The following is a 15,548-nucleotide window of genomic DNA, read 5'->3' on the forward strand; positions in this document are numbered from 1 at the left end:
CAACATTTGATGTTCAAAACATGACTCCTGAAGAAACTTGGAGTGGGAGAAAACTAGATGTGAATCACTTCAAAAAATTTGGATGCATTGCCTTTGTCCATGTTCTTGATCAGAAAAGAAAGAAACTTGATGACAAAGCTGGAAAATGTGTTTATTGGTGTAAGTGAAACCTCCAAAGCATACAAATTGTTTAATCCCAGTACAAAGAATATTGTGACCAGCAAGGATGTTGTTTTTGATGAAGAAAACACTAGGGATTGGAATAGGCAACAACCTACCCAAGTATTTCTTGATGAAAATGACGAAAAAGGACAAACTTTAGCCTCTAGTACATTTGAAAAAATTGCTCCAATAGTCACTGAAAATTCTCCAACAAACAATGACAATGAAGAAGAACTATCTCCCCGTATTAGAAAAAGGCCAGCTTGGATGGATGACTTTCTTGTAACTAGAATTCCAAATTCAATTACTCACTTTGCTTTGTTTTCAGATTGTGATCCTACAACTTTTGAAAGTGCTGTCAAAGAAGAGAAGTGGCGAAAAACGATGAATGATGAAATTGATGCAATTGAAAGAAATGATACTTGGGAGTTGTGTGATCTTCCTAAAGAACACAAAACCATTGGTGTAAAATGGGTTTTTAAAACAAAGTTGAAGGAAAATGGTGAAGTTGACAAGTACAAGGCACGTTTGGTGGCGAAGGGATACAAGCAACAATATGGGATTGACTATACAGAAGTTTTTTCTCAAGTTGCAAGACATGACACGATCAGATTGATGATTGCTTTAGTGGCATAAAATTCATGGCCCATTTGCCAACTAGATGTTAAATCAGCATAAAGTTTGAAGAAGCAAGTATTTATTGAACAACCACCGGGTTATGTCAAGATTGGAAGTGAGCATAAAGTTTACAGATTAAAAAAGGTCTTGTACGGGTTGAAACAAGCCCCACGAGCATGGTATAGTCGCATTGAAGCATATTTTTCTTAAAGCTTGTTTCACAAAATGTCCTTATGAGCACACACTCTTTGTTAAAAGTGGAGATAAAGAAGTGAATCAAACAACTAATGGAATCTTTATTTGTCAAAAGAAATATGAGGGAGAATTCTTGGATAGGTTTCAGATGAAGGATTGCAATCTAGCAAACACACCATCGAAGTTTAGTTTAAAGCTTCACAAGGATCTTAAAGGAAATAAGGTTGACAACACACTTTACAAACAAATTTTTGGTAGTTTGATGTATTTAACTCCAACGAGACCCGACATAATGTATTCTGTAAGTATGATTAGCAGATATATAGAGGAACCTACAAAATTAATTTGTTGGTTGCTAAACGGATCCTTCGCTACGTGCAAGGAACCAGAGAATTTGGGCTATTCTATAAAAGGGTGAAAAATCCAATTTATTGGGCTTCACTAACAATGATTATACAGGAGATCAAGATGATAAAAAGAGTACTTCTAGTTATGTCTTTATGTTGGGAACCGGTGTCATTTCATGGTTATCTAAGAAGCAACCAATAGTTACTTTGTCAAGCACAGAAGCTGAACTTTTTGCTGCTATAGCTTGTGCTTGTTGTGACACCCTCTACCCCATACGTATATGTACTAATAATATAAGGAATAAATAATAATATAGAAACTTATGCCCCAATGTCACATCCTATCAGAGTATTGTGTCCCGACGTCCTTCAGCATAAGGTTCTTTAAAGCAATTCACCTAGTCATCTGCTCCCCCGAACACAAAGTTCGAGATCATCATAGGATCCAAACACAAATAGCACACAGGGAGTGAGTCATATAAATGAGATACAACTTACTTAAACATAACTCACGTAATTCCACCACTGTCATTTAAAATTCACTTTTTAATCATTAATCATATTACACATGAATCACACACTTTGATCAAGACATAATAACACTCATCAATTTCATAATAAACAATTAGCAAGCGTTATGCAACAATTATGTTAAGACTTAAAGCTTATATGCAATGTGGTACCATATCAGTGAAAAACCATCCTGTGGCGCTTAGGAATACATAACAAGACGCACCACACAATGAGTATGTCAGGTCACTCTCACTAAGTAAAATCATAAGGTGACCAATCAGGGTCACTCCGTTTTGCGAGAATGCTCAAACCATATGAGATCAACGTAGGCTTAAAGAAGCACTCAAATCAAGTGTCTTTACCCCCAAGGCCCAAACTTCGAAGAATCCGTTAGGGCCTCACCTTCCTGATTCGGGTCTAACCCCTAAAACAATTTTTACAAGCAGACACTACTCATGAATTATACAATACCCATGACCTCACACTCGTGTTTCAAACACGTTTAACACATTATGATACAATTTAACATTGGTTCCTAACTAGGAACTTACACTTTCTAACACTGCACATAAACACTTTTCTCAATATAAACACTGGTCGGGTTATTGTATAATTCACAGCTCACAACACAATTATTGTCACATCAAGTGTTAAACACACACACACACTTATTCACAATCAAATATCATACCCACAATTTAACATCTCACAATGTCACAATCCACCATCATATGTTTACATGTATCTCACAAATTATCACACGTTCAACTTTATACTTATACTCGATTTCAACCACAATATTATAAGCAAACACTGCTCATTAATTATACAATACCCACAACCTCACACTCAAGTTTCAAACATATTTAACACATTGCGCTACAATTTAACACTGGTTCCTAACTAGGTAACCTACACTTTCCCTTTAACACTGCACATAAACACTTTTTTCAAGGTAAACACTGGTCGGGTTATTGTATAATTTACAACTCACAACACAAGTATTTTCTTATCAAGTGTTAACCACACACTTATTCACAACTGAATCTCATGTTCACAATTTCACAACTCATAATGTCACAATCAACCATCTCATGTTTACCTGTATCTCACAATTTAACACATTCAACTTTGCATTTATACTCAATCTCCATAACAATATTATAATCTCAAAGTAATATATTATTCTACAATTCATAATAATTTCATAATCCAATATAACTATTTATTACACTAATCTTATTCAAAACACAAACAAATTATACAAAAATATTTCTCAATCCATGGGGAGTAAAACCCCTCAAACAATTTCACATAATCATACAACAAGAATTTCAATACAATAAACATCCCAAAATAAACCTCATTTTGATCCCCTAATAATTCCTACACATGTTCATTTTAATCCCAATTGCGATAAACTCATCCCTTACCTTTAACCGGGCTCACGTGTGTATTGTGACAATAATAGTGGCATCTCTAGCGGCTTCCTGAGATTCCTCAAGTTTTTCCTCTGATTGCTCTGATAGGGTTTCCAAACACTAGAGAGAAGGAGAAGGGATTGAAGTCTCCATTCTACTGTCTACGTGCAATGAGTATTTCTTCCTTCATAAACCTTATTTTGCAAATCCCAACGGTGAAGATGTGAATAAATGAATCTTGAACCACATATCAAAATTTCACAATAATCCAACGGTTAACGAGTCCGAGATCATAGTTTTACTGAGACAGTTTTGAGTTTCTGTGGGAAAAGAAAAAGTTGCGATACAAAGGGTATTTCTCGCAGCTCCGACATCTTTTCGTAATTTCCAGTGGTGAGAATGTTTGGAAATGAGTTCCAAACCTGGTGTTTAAATTTCACGATGATCCAACGGTGAATGAGTCCAAGATCGTTGTTTTTCTGAAACAAATTTTGTGATATGCGAGAAAAGAGAGAGTTTTGAGAGAAGGAGAAGAGAAAACGAAATTGAGAAGAAGAGGAGGCGTCGTCAGTCTCAAAACTAACCTAGCATGTCTCTATTTATATTTATAGCGGGGGTAATCAAAGCCTATTATTTACTCTATTTTTATTTTTTTTATTATTTTATAAACAAATATCCTATTTTTATTTCCTATCAAATAAATAAATCAAATATCTTTTTTTTTTTCCTTCAAACCATTATTTTAATGAAGTTATTTCTTCTTATTTATTTAATTACAAAAATCTTATCATTTTTTTTCTAGCTAAAACTCTATTTATTTTAAATGAAAAACTTTTTTAATTTAATTCACCAAAAATGGGATGTTACACTTGTCAAGCCATTTGGTTAAGGAGAATTCTTGAAGAACTGAAGTTCAAAGAACCAGGTGCAACCACAATATTTTGTAACAATAATTCAGTTATTAAATTGTCCAAGAATCCATTAAATTGTCCAAGAATCCTGTATTACATGGAAGAAGCAAGCATATAGATGTGAAACACTATTTTTTAAGGGAACGAAGCAATGATGGCACCATTGATCTATAGTATTGTAAAAGCAAGGATCCGATAGTTGATATATTCACAAAATCTCTCAAAATTTCACCTTTCCAAAATTTGAGAAAGTTGATGAAAGTTTGCTCCTTGAAAGATGTTAATATTTTTGTTGCAACATTAAATTAAAGTACTGTAGTGTTCAGTTTAAGGGAGGGATTATTAAGAAAATTAAAAAAAAAATATTTTTCTTGAATAGTTCAGTTATTATCCTAGTTTTAAGGAGTGTGTTACTCCACGTAGCATAATGGTTGTGTTTTTCCTTAAACATTAGGATTTCAGTTTTAGATTATGCTGAATTTAATTCCTATTTTTGTTATTCTGTTATGTAGTAGCCTATTTAATAGGCATGAGTTTACTTATTTTGAATAACACAAAGAAACACATCTTTCATATTCTAGTCTTTATTTCTTTATGCGTTAACACAATTTACAAATTGTCTCACTAATTTTCTGAGAGAAATTCTATTAGGCTTTCTCTATTTTTCTTTCACATTTTCTCTCTAAATGTGACGATGTGCTTCTCACTTTGCTTCTTGCTTGTGTGCTCTTGCATTGTAGGGCTCTCCTCAATTTATAGAGGGCTTTGCACCTGGTGGAATTAATGAATGTAGTTGGAAGTAGAAAATTTTCTACCTTCCTTTGCACCATTTCATATTTACTTGGTGGAAAAATTCCACATGTTTCACTTGCACCGTGTTAATGCACTAATTCTATCATTCACACTGGCTGGACAAATCCGACAAAGCCTGCATGATCAAACGATTCAAGTCAAGTGAATTAAGAGCATGAAAAGCTAAGCAAATAATATGAAGGGTAACAAGTTCAAATACCTGCAACAATTGAAAAGCAGATGTGACGACCTTATATTCTCTTCCTGCAAATGCACTTGAAAGATTGACCTGAAAAGTCTTTATGCATGGTTTATGTCAAATACCAGCTTCACATGGTCTACATCGAATAAATAAAACTATCTAGAGTGAATGAATGATAATATATCACAAAGAGCATGCGATAATTCATGTAATTAATTCTGAGGCAAAGGCAATATAGAAGCATGCAAAAAATCTCTAAATGAAGTTACCTATGAAATTTGTACATGCTTCCAATAGGACACTCATGGTATAGAAGATTCATGAATCAGTGTCATGGTGCCTTCAGACACATGTCAGGGTTTGCTGACATGAGTCATAAGATGGTGAAAAACATCTATTAAATTTAATAGTACCCTATTATCACATATATATGATATATCCATTTGAAATCATTAACACCGTTTGTGCTAGAGTCATCAGTCATGTAATGATCTTTGATACCACTTTTAATCATCAAAGTTTTCTTTGCCTGTCATTAACTATAGAAGTATTTTTTTTGGCAAATTTATCATTTGCCGTTGCTTTTTCATGGAATGTATTCCCTTCATATTTGTTTTAATATATATTTGCTGCTTCAATTCTTGCGGATGACAAAGATGATATGCATGTTTCATTTTTGTGGCTGTTCGATAATATTTAATCTTGAGTTTTAGAAATCATTTCATTTTTAGCTTTTAGTGAAATATTTATGCTTGACAAAAAATAGTAAATTTTCATCTAGATTGCAAAAAATATATTTTCATAAAGAAGTAATTTCTTACTTGTCCATCAACAGATAATCCATCAGCAAGAATTAAGAAAAGAGATTGTCATTCAAATGTGTGTGTAGATTACAACACAAGTACGCAAGAACCATTGTTGATCCTTGCCTTGCTGCTAAGGATGCGGACAAGGCCACGAGAAAGTCAAAATCTACAACATTAACAGAAACTCTACAACAAAGGGAAATAAACAAAGTTAGAATATTGTCCTAAAAAAATGTATCAAACATATTTCCAGAAGATTATCTGCATCGGTCTTTCCACTTAGAGTCATGCCGGGTTCAAATAAAAAAGCTATGACTTGATTATCAATTGGAAGTAATTAATAAACAGAGAAGATAAAGTATAAAATAATAGTTCAAAAAATTCTTAAAATTTCACAAAATTAAAATAATATTAAAACATTAAATTAAACTTAGATGGGTCCCCTTCAATTGTTATACCAATGTTATCTTTTCAATAACAACAATAATAAAGAAGTATCATTAAAATTTATTATAAAAGTATCCGAATACACTTTTCAATAATGGTTTAATTAGCCAAGCTGTTTAATCTTCATTTGTTACAAAAATTATCATAATGCGTACAAAACCATTGTCTTTATAGTTGCAAAAAGTATCAAATCATAGAATATACATATTTTGTATGTATTAAAGGTATTCCTAGGCTAACAATTAGAGACTAGTCCCTTTGGAGGTGAAGAGTGGGTAATAAAAGCCTTTTACTATTTGTTGATGTGTATAGAAGAAAATATACATGGTCTGTAATCGAACCCTTGGCCTTGTCAACATTTTAAGAGGTCAAACTTTTATTTAACTATATAGGACATTGTTGGTATATAATTTGATGTGTATAGAAGAAAATTCCTTTCATTCAAAATAGCAAAAATAAGTTGTCTAAAACAATACATTATGGAAACCAAAAAGTGAAAAATAATACCTTCAACTTTTGAATGTGTTTGTGTGAGAATTCCTTCTACTCTTCTGGTTCACCGATGATAACTTGTTTGATATGTGATATTTTGTGCCAATCTAGTCCAACTCCTGGCTGACATCTTTTGCATAATTCAGGGCAATCATTAATTTCTAAATGTTCAAGGTTTGTGAGGTGATGCATGCTATCAGGGAGTGAGAGCAGCTTTGGACAATGTTCAATCATAAGTAGTTTGAGACAATTCAAATTAGAAAGCCATTCAGGAAGCTCTTCGAGATTGTTACAGCCAACAATTAACAAGGAATGCAATGTGCTAGCAGATCCTCGCAACCACCGAGGCAAAGTGACCAGTTGTGACAAACTTTGAAGAACAAGTAACTTTAACCTTGAAGCAGGGATTTCATTGCCAAGGCCCATTGACAATTCCAACTTACTACAATTGAAGATAACCAAACTCTCTAAATTTTTAATGGCATGAAACGAGAAAGACTTTAGACTCCCACAACCAGAAAAATTCAAAAATCTAAGAGTAGAAATTTGTATCTCTTCAAACAATGACTCCAAATTATTGCAAGAATGGAGTTCTAATGTTTCTATAGAAGTCAAATTTGCAATCTCTTTATCTGGAAATTCTGGTTGCCTTGTGGTTACAAGCAGCTGACGAAGGCTGATTAATTTTCTTATTCCTTTGGGCAATTCATGTAGCTTTATGCATCCTCTGAGGTCTAAAGTTTGCAAATTCTGGAGCTTGTACATTGAATGAGGGAGTTCCTCAAGTTTTTGGTTACCCGAAAGATCAAGATATCTTAAGTGTTTCAACTTTCCAATGCTGCAAGGCAAACTCTCGTATTTAGAATAACTTAAGTCTAAAACTCTCAAGTATTTGCACCTCGACACCAACGTATACAAGAAAGCTTCGTTGGTAGCTTCCACAGGGAAAATTATAGTTCTCAGACCTATGGGAACGAGATCAATGCCAAGCATATTATTTTCAGTGAATGACAAATGTTGGGCATGCTCATATATATTTGGACTGTGGGGATATAAAATTTGAAACTCACCTTTTGCAACATACACTGCAAGATCACGCACTAAATCATGTAATTTAAATCTGCAAGTACTTCCCATGTCTAGAAAATCTGTAAGAAAAGATCTTAACCATAGTTCACGCAAAAATTGATTGGCAACATCATGTATTGTTTCACCTTCCTTTGGTTGTGGAAGAAAACCAAGTGCCTCCCACAGTAATGTAACATAAAAACTAGAAATATCAAAGTCCTCAGGGGCAAGGGAGAAGCATGCAAAGCATCGTTTTAAATACGAAGGTAGTTGATCATAACTTAATTCAAGAGCAGGCAAAATGTCTTGTTCATTTTGTGGTAAATTCCAAATCTCATTGTCTCTTAGAGACTCCCACTCTTGTCTATTAACCCTTGAGACTAGAGAACTTCCTAGTGTTCTTACTGCCAACGGTATCCCTCCACATTTTTTCAGAATTTCTTTCCCAATCTCCACCAATTGTGGATGTTTTCTCTCTTCTCCATCATCAAAAGCCGATTTGAGAAATAGAGATAAGGAATGTTCTTCCGAAAGGCCTTCTAGACGGTAATAGTTAGACGATTTAGTGCGCATCATGACAGCTATTGCGTGGCTACGAGTAGTCACTAGGATTTTGCTCCCTTCAACACCTATGTCTATGATATCCTTCAACTCATTCCATTTAACACGATTTTCGTTCCATACGTCGTCCAAGACAAGCAAGAACTTCTGACGATGAAGAGTATTTCTCAAACGATTTTGAAGTTGCTCCATCTCAAAGTTTTTGAAGTTTTCATTCCTCGGGTTAGGAGTAGAATTAAGGATTTTAATAAGCACGTTCCTAAGTTCAAAATCATTAGAGACACACACCCACATCTTCAACGGGAAACATTCATCAATGATCAAGTCATTGAACACCAACTTTGCAAGCGTGGTCTTTCCCATGCCTCCGAATCCCTCGATAGAAATAACAGAGGGACTCGTGTCATTACCATCTTGCAGCAAAAGCTCTATTATTTTCTTTTTATCATCTTCCCTTCCTATGACATTTGAGGCATTTACATGGGAATGAGTCATTTCCCTCCTATGCACGACACGAGTATCCATGTCATTAATTTGAAGGCCAAACATGTGCCTATCAGCTGCAACCTTCTCTAACCTGTTCTTGATGCCTTTTATCTCACGTGCCATTCTTAAACGATAAACAAGAGGATTACTAGTTGAGAACAAACGACGTACCTTCCTCGAGACGCTACCATGAGTGTTGACAACATGCTTCCGCAACGCTTCACACTCAAAGTTGTCTACTATGTCTTCGGCATCCGAAAATACGCGCTTAATCTGTCTCAGCCACTCGCTCAATGCATTGTTCTGCTGCTTCTTTTGCTCAGCATCTAACAGCAAGGCTTTGACCAGTGCCATAGTCACTCTCATCTGTTGTAGATCATGGTACACCCCCATGGCCAGAGAAGCTTTTTCAACGGCACGAGAAGCAAGCTTCCCTAGCAGTGACTCTGCAACGGAGAAAAGGAGTGATTCGGCCATGATTTTAGGTAGATAGGAATGCAGTGATAAACTTGCTGGAATGGTTCTATTTTGAATCATATCTAGCCATTTTGATAGATATTTATGCAAAGTCTAGTCAATGGAGAGCTATGCCGGCCGTTGCAAATATCCATTAGATTTTTTGTTTTCTTGAAGATGGAATTTAATACGAATCTGATGGGTTGATATGACATGTACCTATATGTTTACCGTAGCAGGTAGAAGAAAATCATTCTTCATTTAAACGTGTGCAAATAAAAGGAAATTTCCAAAGTCAAGTAGGGGAACCAGTTGATTTACGAAAAGTCAACAAGATGCTTTATTACATCATGATAAACTAACAAGCTTTTATAAGCCTAAACTGCAAACAATTTCATCTTTCTATGTTCGTTAGGGTGCCAAGAAATTTCTAAAAGACAGGATGTCCAACAAACTAGACTTTGGATTATATTTCACGAGAAATACGAAATCTTTATTTGTCCAGAAGTAATTTGTCAGTAAAAGACCAATAGCTCTTGTAAAATATGGGCTAAAGTGGTTGTGAAATATTTTTTATGCACTTAACTCCTTTACTCGTTTATTTAATTGGGCCAATTACTACTATTTTATGAATCGTATCGTGTATGGTATTTATACAAAGTATAAGTAAACGGAGAACTTTATGTATACTAAAAATTTATGGTTTTTGTAGTCTAGTTAGATGGGGTGTCACTATTTGTACACCCATACATATAAAATAATGTGCATATGATTTCATGGATTTTGCTTGGTTGCGCATATAATAAATATAATGCCTATTCTTCATAGTAACACATTGATGGATAGAAGAGAGATCAATTTATTCCAAAAATAACTATTAAGAGCTATTGGTCATCTCTACTCTTTATTTTCTTTTACTCTAGTGGTTAAAGATAAGTTATTTGTCAAAACAATTTTGGAGAATAATTTTTTAAAGTTAATTTTGGAGTAATTTGATTTTTTTTCGCACATATATAATGTCTATTCAATGAGCTGGATTCCGCTGGTTTGTTGAATAATTTAACATCGCTGTTAAAAAAAATGCCTATATATTCTCTAATCGATGATTTTACATTATATTTGACATAATATAATAATGTCTATTTGCTGGAACCTGGATTCGCTACACTTGTGAGAATCGCCCCATTCATGTTGTCGGTCAATTGGAATCTTTGGATGCAAATTAGATGGCTGATCTTTTATCTTAGTAAAATAGATTTTAAAAACGTGATCTGTCGTCATATATACTTCATCATCTACTTATGGCCATAGCTATTGTCTTCCCTCTTGTCCAATCTAAATTAGGTTGACCATGTAGTCATGGGAGTAAATCCGAAAACAAAGCATAGTAAGCTACAATTTCCAATGGTCTTAAAGAATTAGTGGATAAAGATTTAGATGGTCTCAAGTAATCAGACTATAATTATCAATCACAATTAGCAGCTTAAGAAATGGTTGCATAGTAAAAAAAGGATAAAAAAATATAAAGTATAAAGTTATACATGATTTCATTTATGATTGAAAATAGTGGAGCTTGAACCGAATTTAGTTTAGCTCAACTCAATTCGTTAACCTTTAGTTCAATTCAAAATTTGAATCAAGTTTAATATAAACTTTAATTTTTTCCAGCTAATTAGCTCAAATCATATGAACCAAGAGTCAAATTTTTTTAAATCATATACATGTCAAACTTTTAATTTATAAGTAGATTTTAGATAAGATGATTGTTTAATTTTTTTAAGAATGCAAAATTAAACATATTATATTAGTTTTACAGGACCACAAGGTATGACAATAAAAAGATATAATTACAATCAAAGTATACATAAATAAAAAATATCTCATCGTGCATACATAAGATAATAGAAAATTTAATGAGTTATATAAATTTAATATATATATATATATATATATATATATATATATATATATATATACACTACAAAAAAAAGTCTTTCAAATATGGTTATTTTACACTTTCCATGAAGATTTTCAACCATCTTTCAATCCGTCATCACAAAAAGTCAACACTTTTCAAAAAAAGTCTTTCAAATATGGTTATTTCTCACTTTCTATATCAATAAATTTAGAAACTGGTGTAAAATGTGTTATTTTTGTTTAAAAAATATTAAAAAAGGTACATTCTAAGACGATTTTATGAAAATTGTCTTAGAAAATCTACATTCTAAGATGGATTTCAAAAAAACAATCTTAGAATGTACACTTTCTAAGATGATTTTCAGAAAGTATACATTTTGATAATTATTACACTATTTAATAACTTGATATAAAATGTGTTTTTTTATTAATCTAATTGTTGAATTATATCTACATATTAACAAGATCATTTGGGTCAAATTTTATCAAAATTGAACAACAACAATAAATTAATCAAATGATCCATATTTTAATATATTTTGAAATGTTTGTATTATGTTGATTTTAGTCTATATGAATGAAGTAGCAAATAATTTTGGATTAATATGAAATTTGACATACGTGATCTATGTCAAAGGAACTTCCAATCCAACGGTAAGTGTTAAGAAAACATTATCCAATTGAAAGTTATAGAATAATGTAATAGTTATCAAAATTACATCGGTGCAATTTGATCTCTCATCTTTGTGTGTATATATATATATACACACACACTACAACAAAAAAAGTCTTTTAAAGATGATTATTTTACACTTTTCATGATAGTTTTCAACCATCTTTGAATTCGCTGTCATGAAAAGTTAACACTTTTCACAATGGTTTTTAAATCGTCTTATAATCTTGATTTCTACATCGTTGTTTTAGAAAACTGATGTATAATGTGTTATTTTTCAAACCGATGTTGTTTAATTTTTTTAATGTTTATGGAGAGAGAGCTCACAATAGCAAGGAGGGAAGTAAAGCGCAATTAAGCCTTTTGAGTTTTGAGTGGAAGGAAGTAATACGACTTTCGACAAAAATCATTTGCTGAATACTAATATAAAGATGTCACACGAATGATCACTTTTGTACCATAAAGAACCAACAATTGCAGTAATGAGAAAATAATCTTTTCCCTACAAAAATTCAACCATACATTAAAGCATACGTGATACACTATTAATATAAAAAGACAACAAAAAAGCAAAGTTTTACAATTTGAGACTAAGCAAATATTCTTCTGCCATGAGAAACTGCAAAATATTTAATGTTAAATACTAGATAGGTAAATGATGAGACATAGGATCATCCAATACATAAGATCTCAAAGTGGGGATCAACAAAACCAAGCTCCTTTTCATCAGCACAATTGTATTCCAGTGAATAAACTCATGTTGTTAAAATGGAAAAGATGAGTTAGAAAAATGAGATGCATGCGCAAGCTGATCCCCCCAAAAGAAAAGGAACAAAAGTCAAAGAGATAAGATTACCAAAATGGCTAGATCCTATAAATGGCTCTGCCTCATCAATGACACCACCTTGTTGTTGCTCCAGAAATTTCAAGAGAATTAGAAATCATTAGGAAGATAGGTTATATAGAAGGAACCATTAACTTAATTTTGATAAATAAGTTTAACTTTAAGATTCTAAATCTATTTATAATATATAAAAGCTGAACTCCTTACTAAATTTAATTTTTATATTAAGTTTTAAATATATATATATATATATATATATATAATTTTTAAATAATATTTAAATAAAAATTGATCCATAATTTCTTATCTTTTTATTTTTATATTAGCATGTTTATTTAATTTGATATTTATTTATTTATTTGAGATTTTTCTTTACTATCTTAAGTATTATTTTCAATTCAACTTATTTAATAAATAAATAATTTTAATTCAATTAAGTCTATATCATACTTTTTACTTACAATTTTTTTATATATTTTATTTACTATAATAATTTTAATTTACTAACAATTATATTTTAATAATTATTTTTAGATGAATATTCAATCAACTCAACTTCAAGTATAATGATCTTTATCAACCTAGACAATCTTGATTTTGTAAAGTTCAAGATAGGATAAAATGAACTTCCTTCTTTTATTTTTTTATTATACACATTTTGTAACATTTAACAAACAATATCGTTAGTTTATTTTAATTCTTTGATTGGTGTAGTTAAAAAATTATAAATTTTATTTTAATAACTACTTTGCAGAAAAAAAATAGAACAAAATCAAATAAAAGAACTATCTTCTTCAAGTTTTGCCAACATTGATCTTGACAATAGAATGTCAAAAAATAGAAGATATTTGCAATATATAATGTCCATGAAATGGGCATCAAAATCACAGGTATGCTAACCTACCATGACCTTCGTATTCATAATATTCAATAATACTTAATTTTTTCTTAGTTTTAACATATATAAAATAATAGGATAATGTGTTCATAATTCATGCAACAATCAATTAGATTGATGATACTTTGGTTGAAATTATGGTGCATCTTCATCATCTAATGAAGAAGTTTATCAAATCTCACAAAGTCCTTTACGAAAAAGGCCAATAAATAAATTGTCACAAGTCAAAATCGAAAGCTACAATTATCCAATAAGTCAAATGATGCATCTTCATCATCAAAAGGAGAAGCAAGTCCATTAAAGAAAAATGTAAAAAAATAATTTGTCATAAGTAAAAGCTCAAAGCTACAAACATCCAAGAAGTCAAAAGATGCATCTTCATCATCAAATGAAGTTTATTCAATATCAGAAAGTCCATTAAGGAGAAAGGCGAATAAACAAATTGTTCTGAGTTCTGACATTACAGTTTAAAAACAAGCACACCAAAGAAAACAAAATTCAACAACAGGTCACCAACAAAAGGAAATAAATACAAAAGTCTATTTAAATGAATAATTTTCGGTGTTATATTCATATCATTTTTATGTGTTTTTTTTATCATTATGATTGACTATTTTTCTTTCATTAAATATATTTTTTGGTTGTTTTATTATGTTAATTTCACTTTATTCATATATTGGTCTTATAAAATTTATACACAATGCTTACTTTTATCTTCACGTTAATCAAATTTACTTGAATGATCAGCCTCCAATTTTAAAATATTCCCTTATAAATATATTGATAAATAAAAAATATTTTAATTTATACGCAATTTTTTTATCTCTTTTAACAAAAAATAATATAAAATATTATTGATAATTATATTTTTAAATTTGATTTATCAAATAAATAATTTATTTAAATATTTTTTTAATTATTTATAAACCCGCACAACACGTACCTATTTCTCTAGTTTATAATAGATACTGACTCTTTAATAAAATCGTACATTCATGTATAATTGTATATGTATAACAGTAAACAATATAAAAAAGGAAAATTTTATATAAAATCTATCTATTGATTATTAAAAGTATAACAAATTCCATGCTTTTTTCGACCTAAACCACACTATAAACAAATCATAGTCATTAAATATATGATATGTAATTGCATAATTATAATATAATAATGATTAGCAATTATTATAACTAGCCAGTAACTCGTGCGTACGCACGGGTTGTTGGCTTATTTATTTAGCAAGAATCCAATTTTTTTGTAAGATAGGAATAAAAAATGCATTTTTTATTTTATTTTTTTTCTTCTAATATAAATAATGTAGTTCAAACATGTAGTCCTTCAGAACTTGCAGGGTGAGAAAAGAAAGAAATTTCCTAAAAAAATATGAAGGAAAGTTAAAATGAAAAAGAAAAAAAAATGAATAAGAAACACCACATACCCACAGCTTCTAGTTGTTGAATGAAAGTCATTTGATTTCTCATATGAAAAATATCAAGAAATCCATTAAAGAAAATTGAAGGAAATAAAAAGCAAAAAAACAAATTCTGATCTTAGACATAAAAAAACTGCCCATCATAAAGAAAATTGAGCTTACATTGGTTATTTTGAGAACAAAGCTTCTTATTCTACACTTAGTACAAAAGTTCAAAATTTGATTTTTTGTACCTGAAATTGAAATCACTTTGATTTTAGAGTGAGAAAAGAAAAAGTCTCATACCAACTCCTAACTTTCTTAG

General features: G+C 31.2%; 1 protein-coding gene across 2 annotated transcripts; it reads right to left on the reverse strand.

Annotated features, from left to right (window-relative positions):
• Positions 1-4,733: 4,733 nt before the first annotated feature.
• Positions 4,734-9,555, reverse strand: LOC114392851 (putative disease resistance protein RGA4). 2 transcript variants are annotated; one of them, XM_028354101.1, is made up of 4 exons: positions 6,922-9,555; positions 5,983-6,153; positions 5,180-5,248; positions 4,734-5,095 (listed from the first exon to the last, which is right to left on the reverse strand). In XM_028354101.1, the coding sequence occupies exon 1, from the start codon at positions 9,496-9,498 to the stop codon at positions 6,958-6,960; it is 2,541 nt and encodes an 846-aa protein (XP_028209902.1). In that variant the 5' UTR covers positions 9,499-9,555; the 3' UTR covers positions 4,734-5,095; positions 5,180-5,248; positions 5,983-6,153; positions 6,922-6,957. The 2 variants fall into 2 exon arrangements, with proteins under 2 accessions (XP_028209902.1, XP_028209891.1); XM_028354090.1 differs by having other exon boundaries at positions 5,180-5,257.
• Positions 9,556-15,548: the final 5,993 nt, after the last annotated feature.

This window comes from Glycine soja, chromosome 2 (assembly GCF_004193775.1).
Source record: "Glycine soja cultivar W05 chromosome 2, ASM419377v2, whole genome shotgun sequence".
NCBI classification, from domain to species: domain Eukaryota; kingdom Viridiplantae; phylum Streptophyta; class Magnoliopsida; order Fabales; family Fabaceae; genus Glycine; species Glycine soja.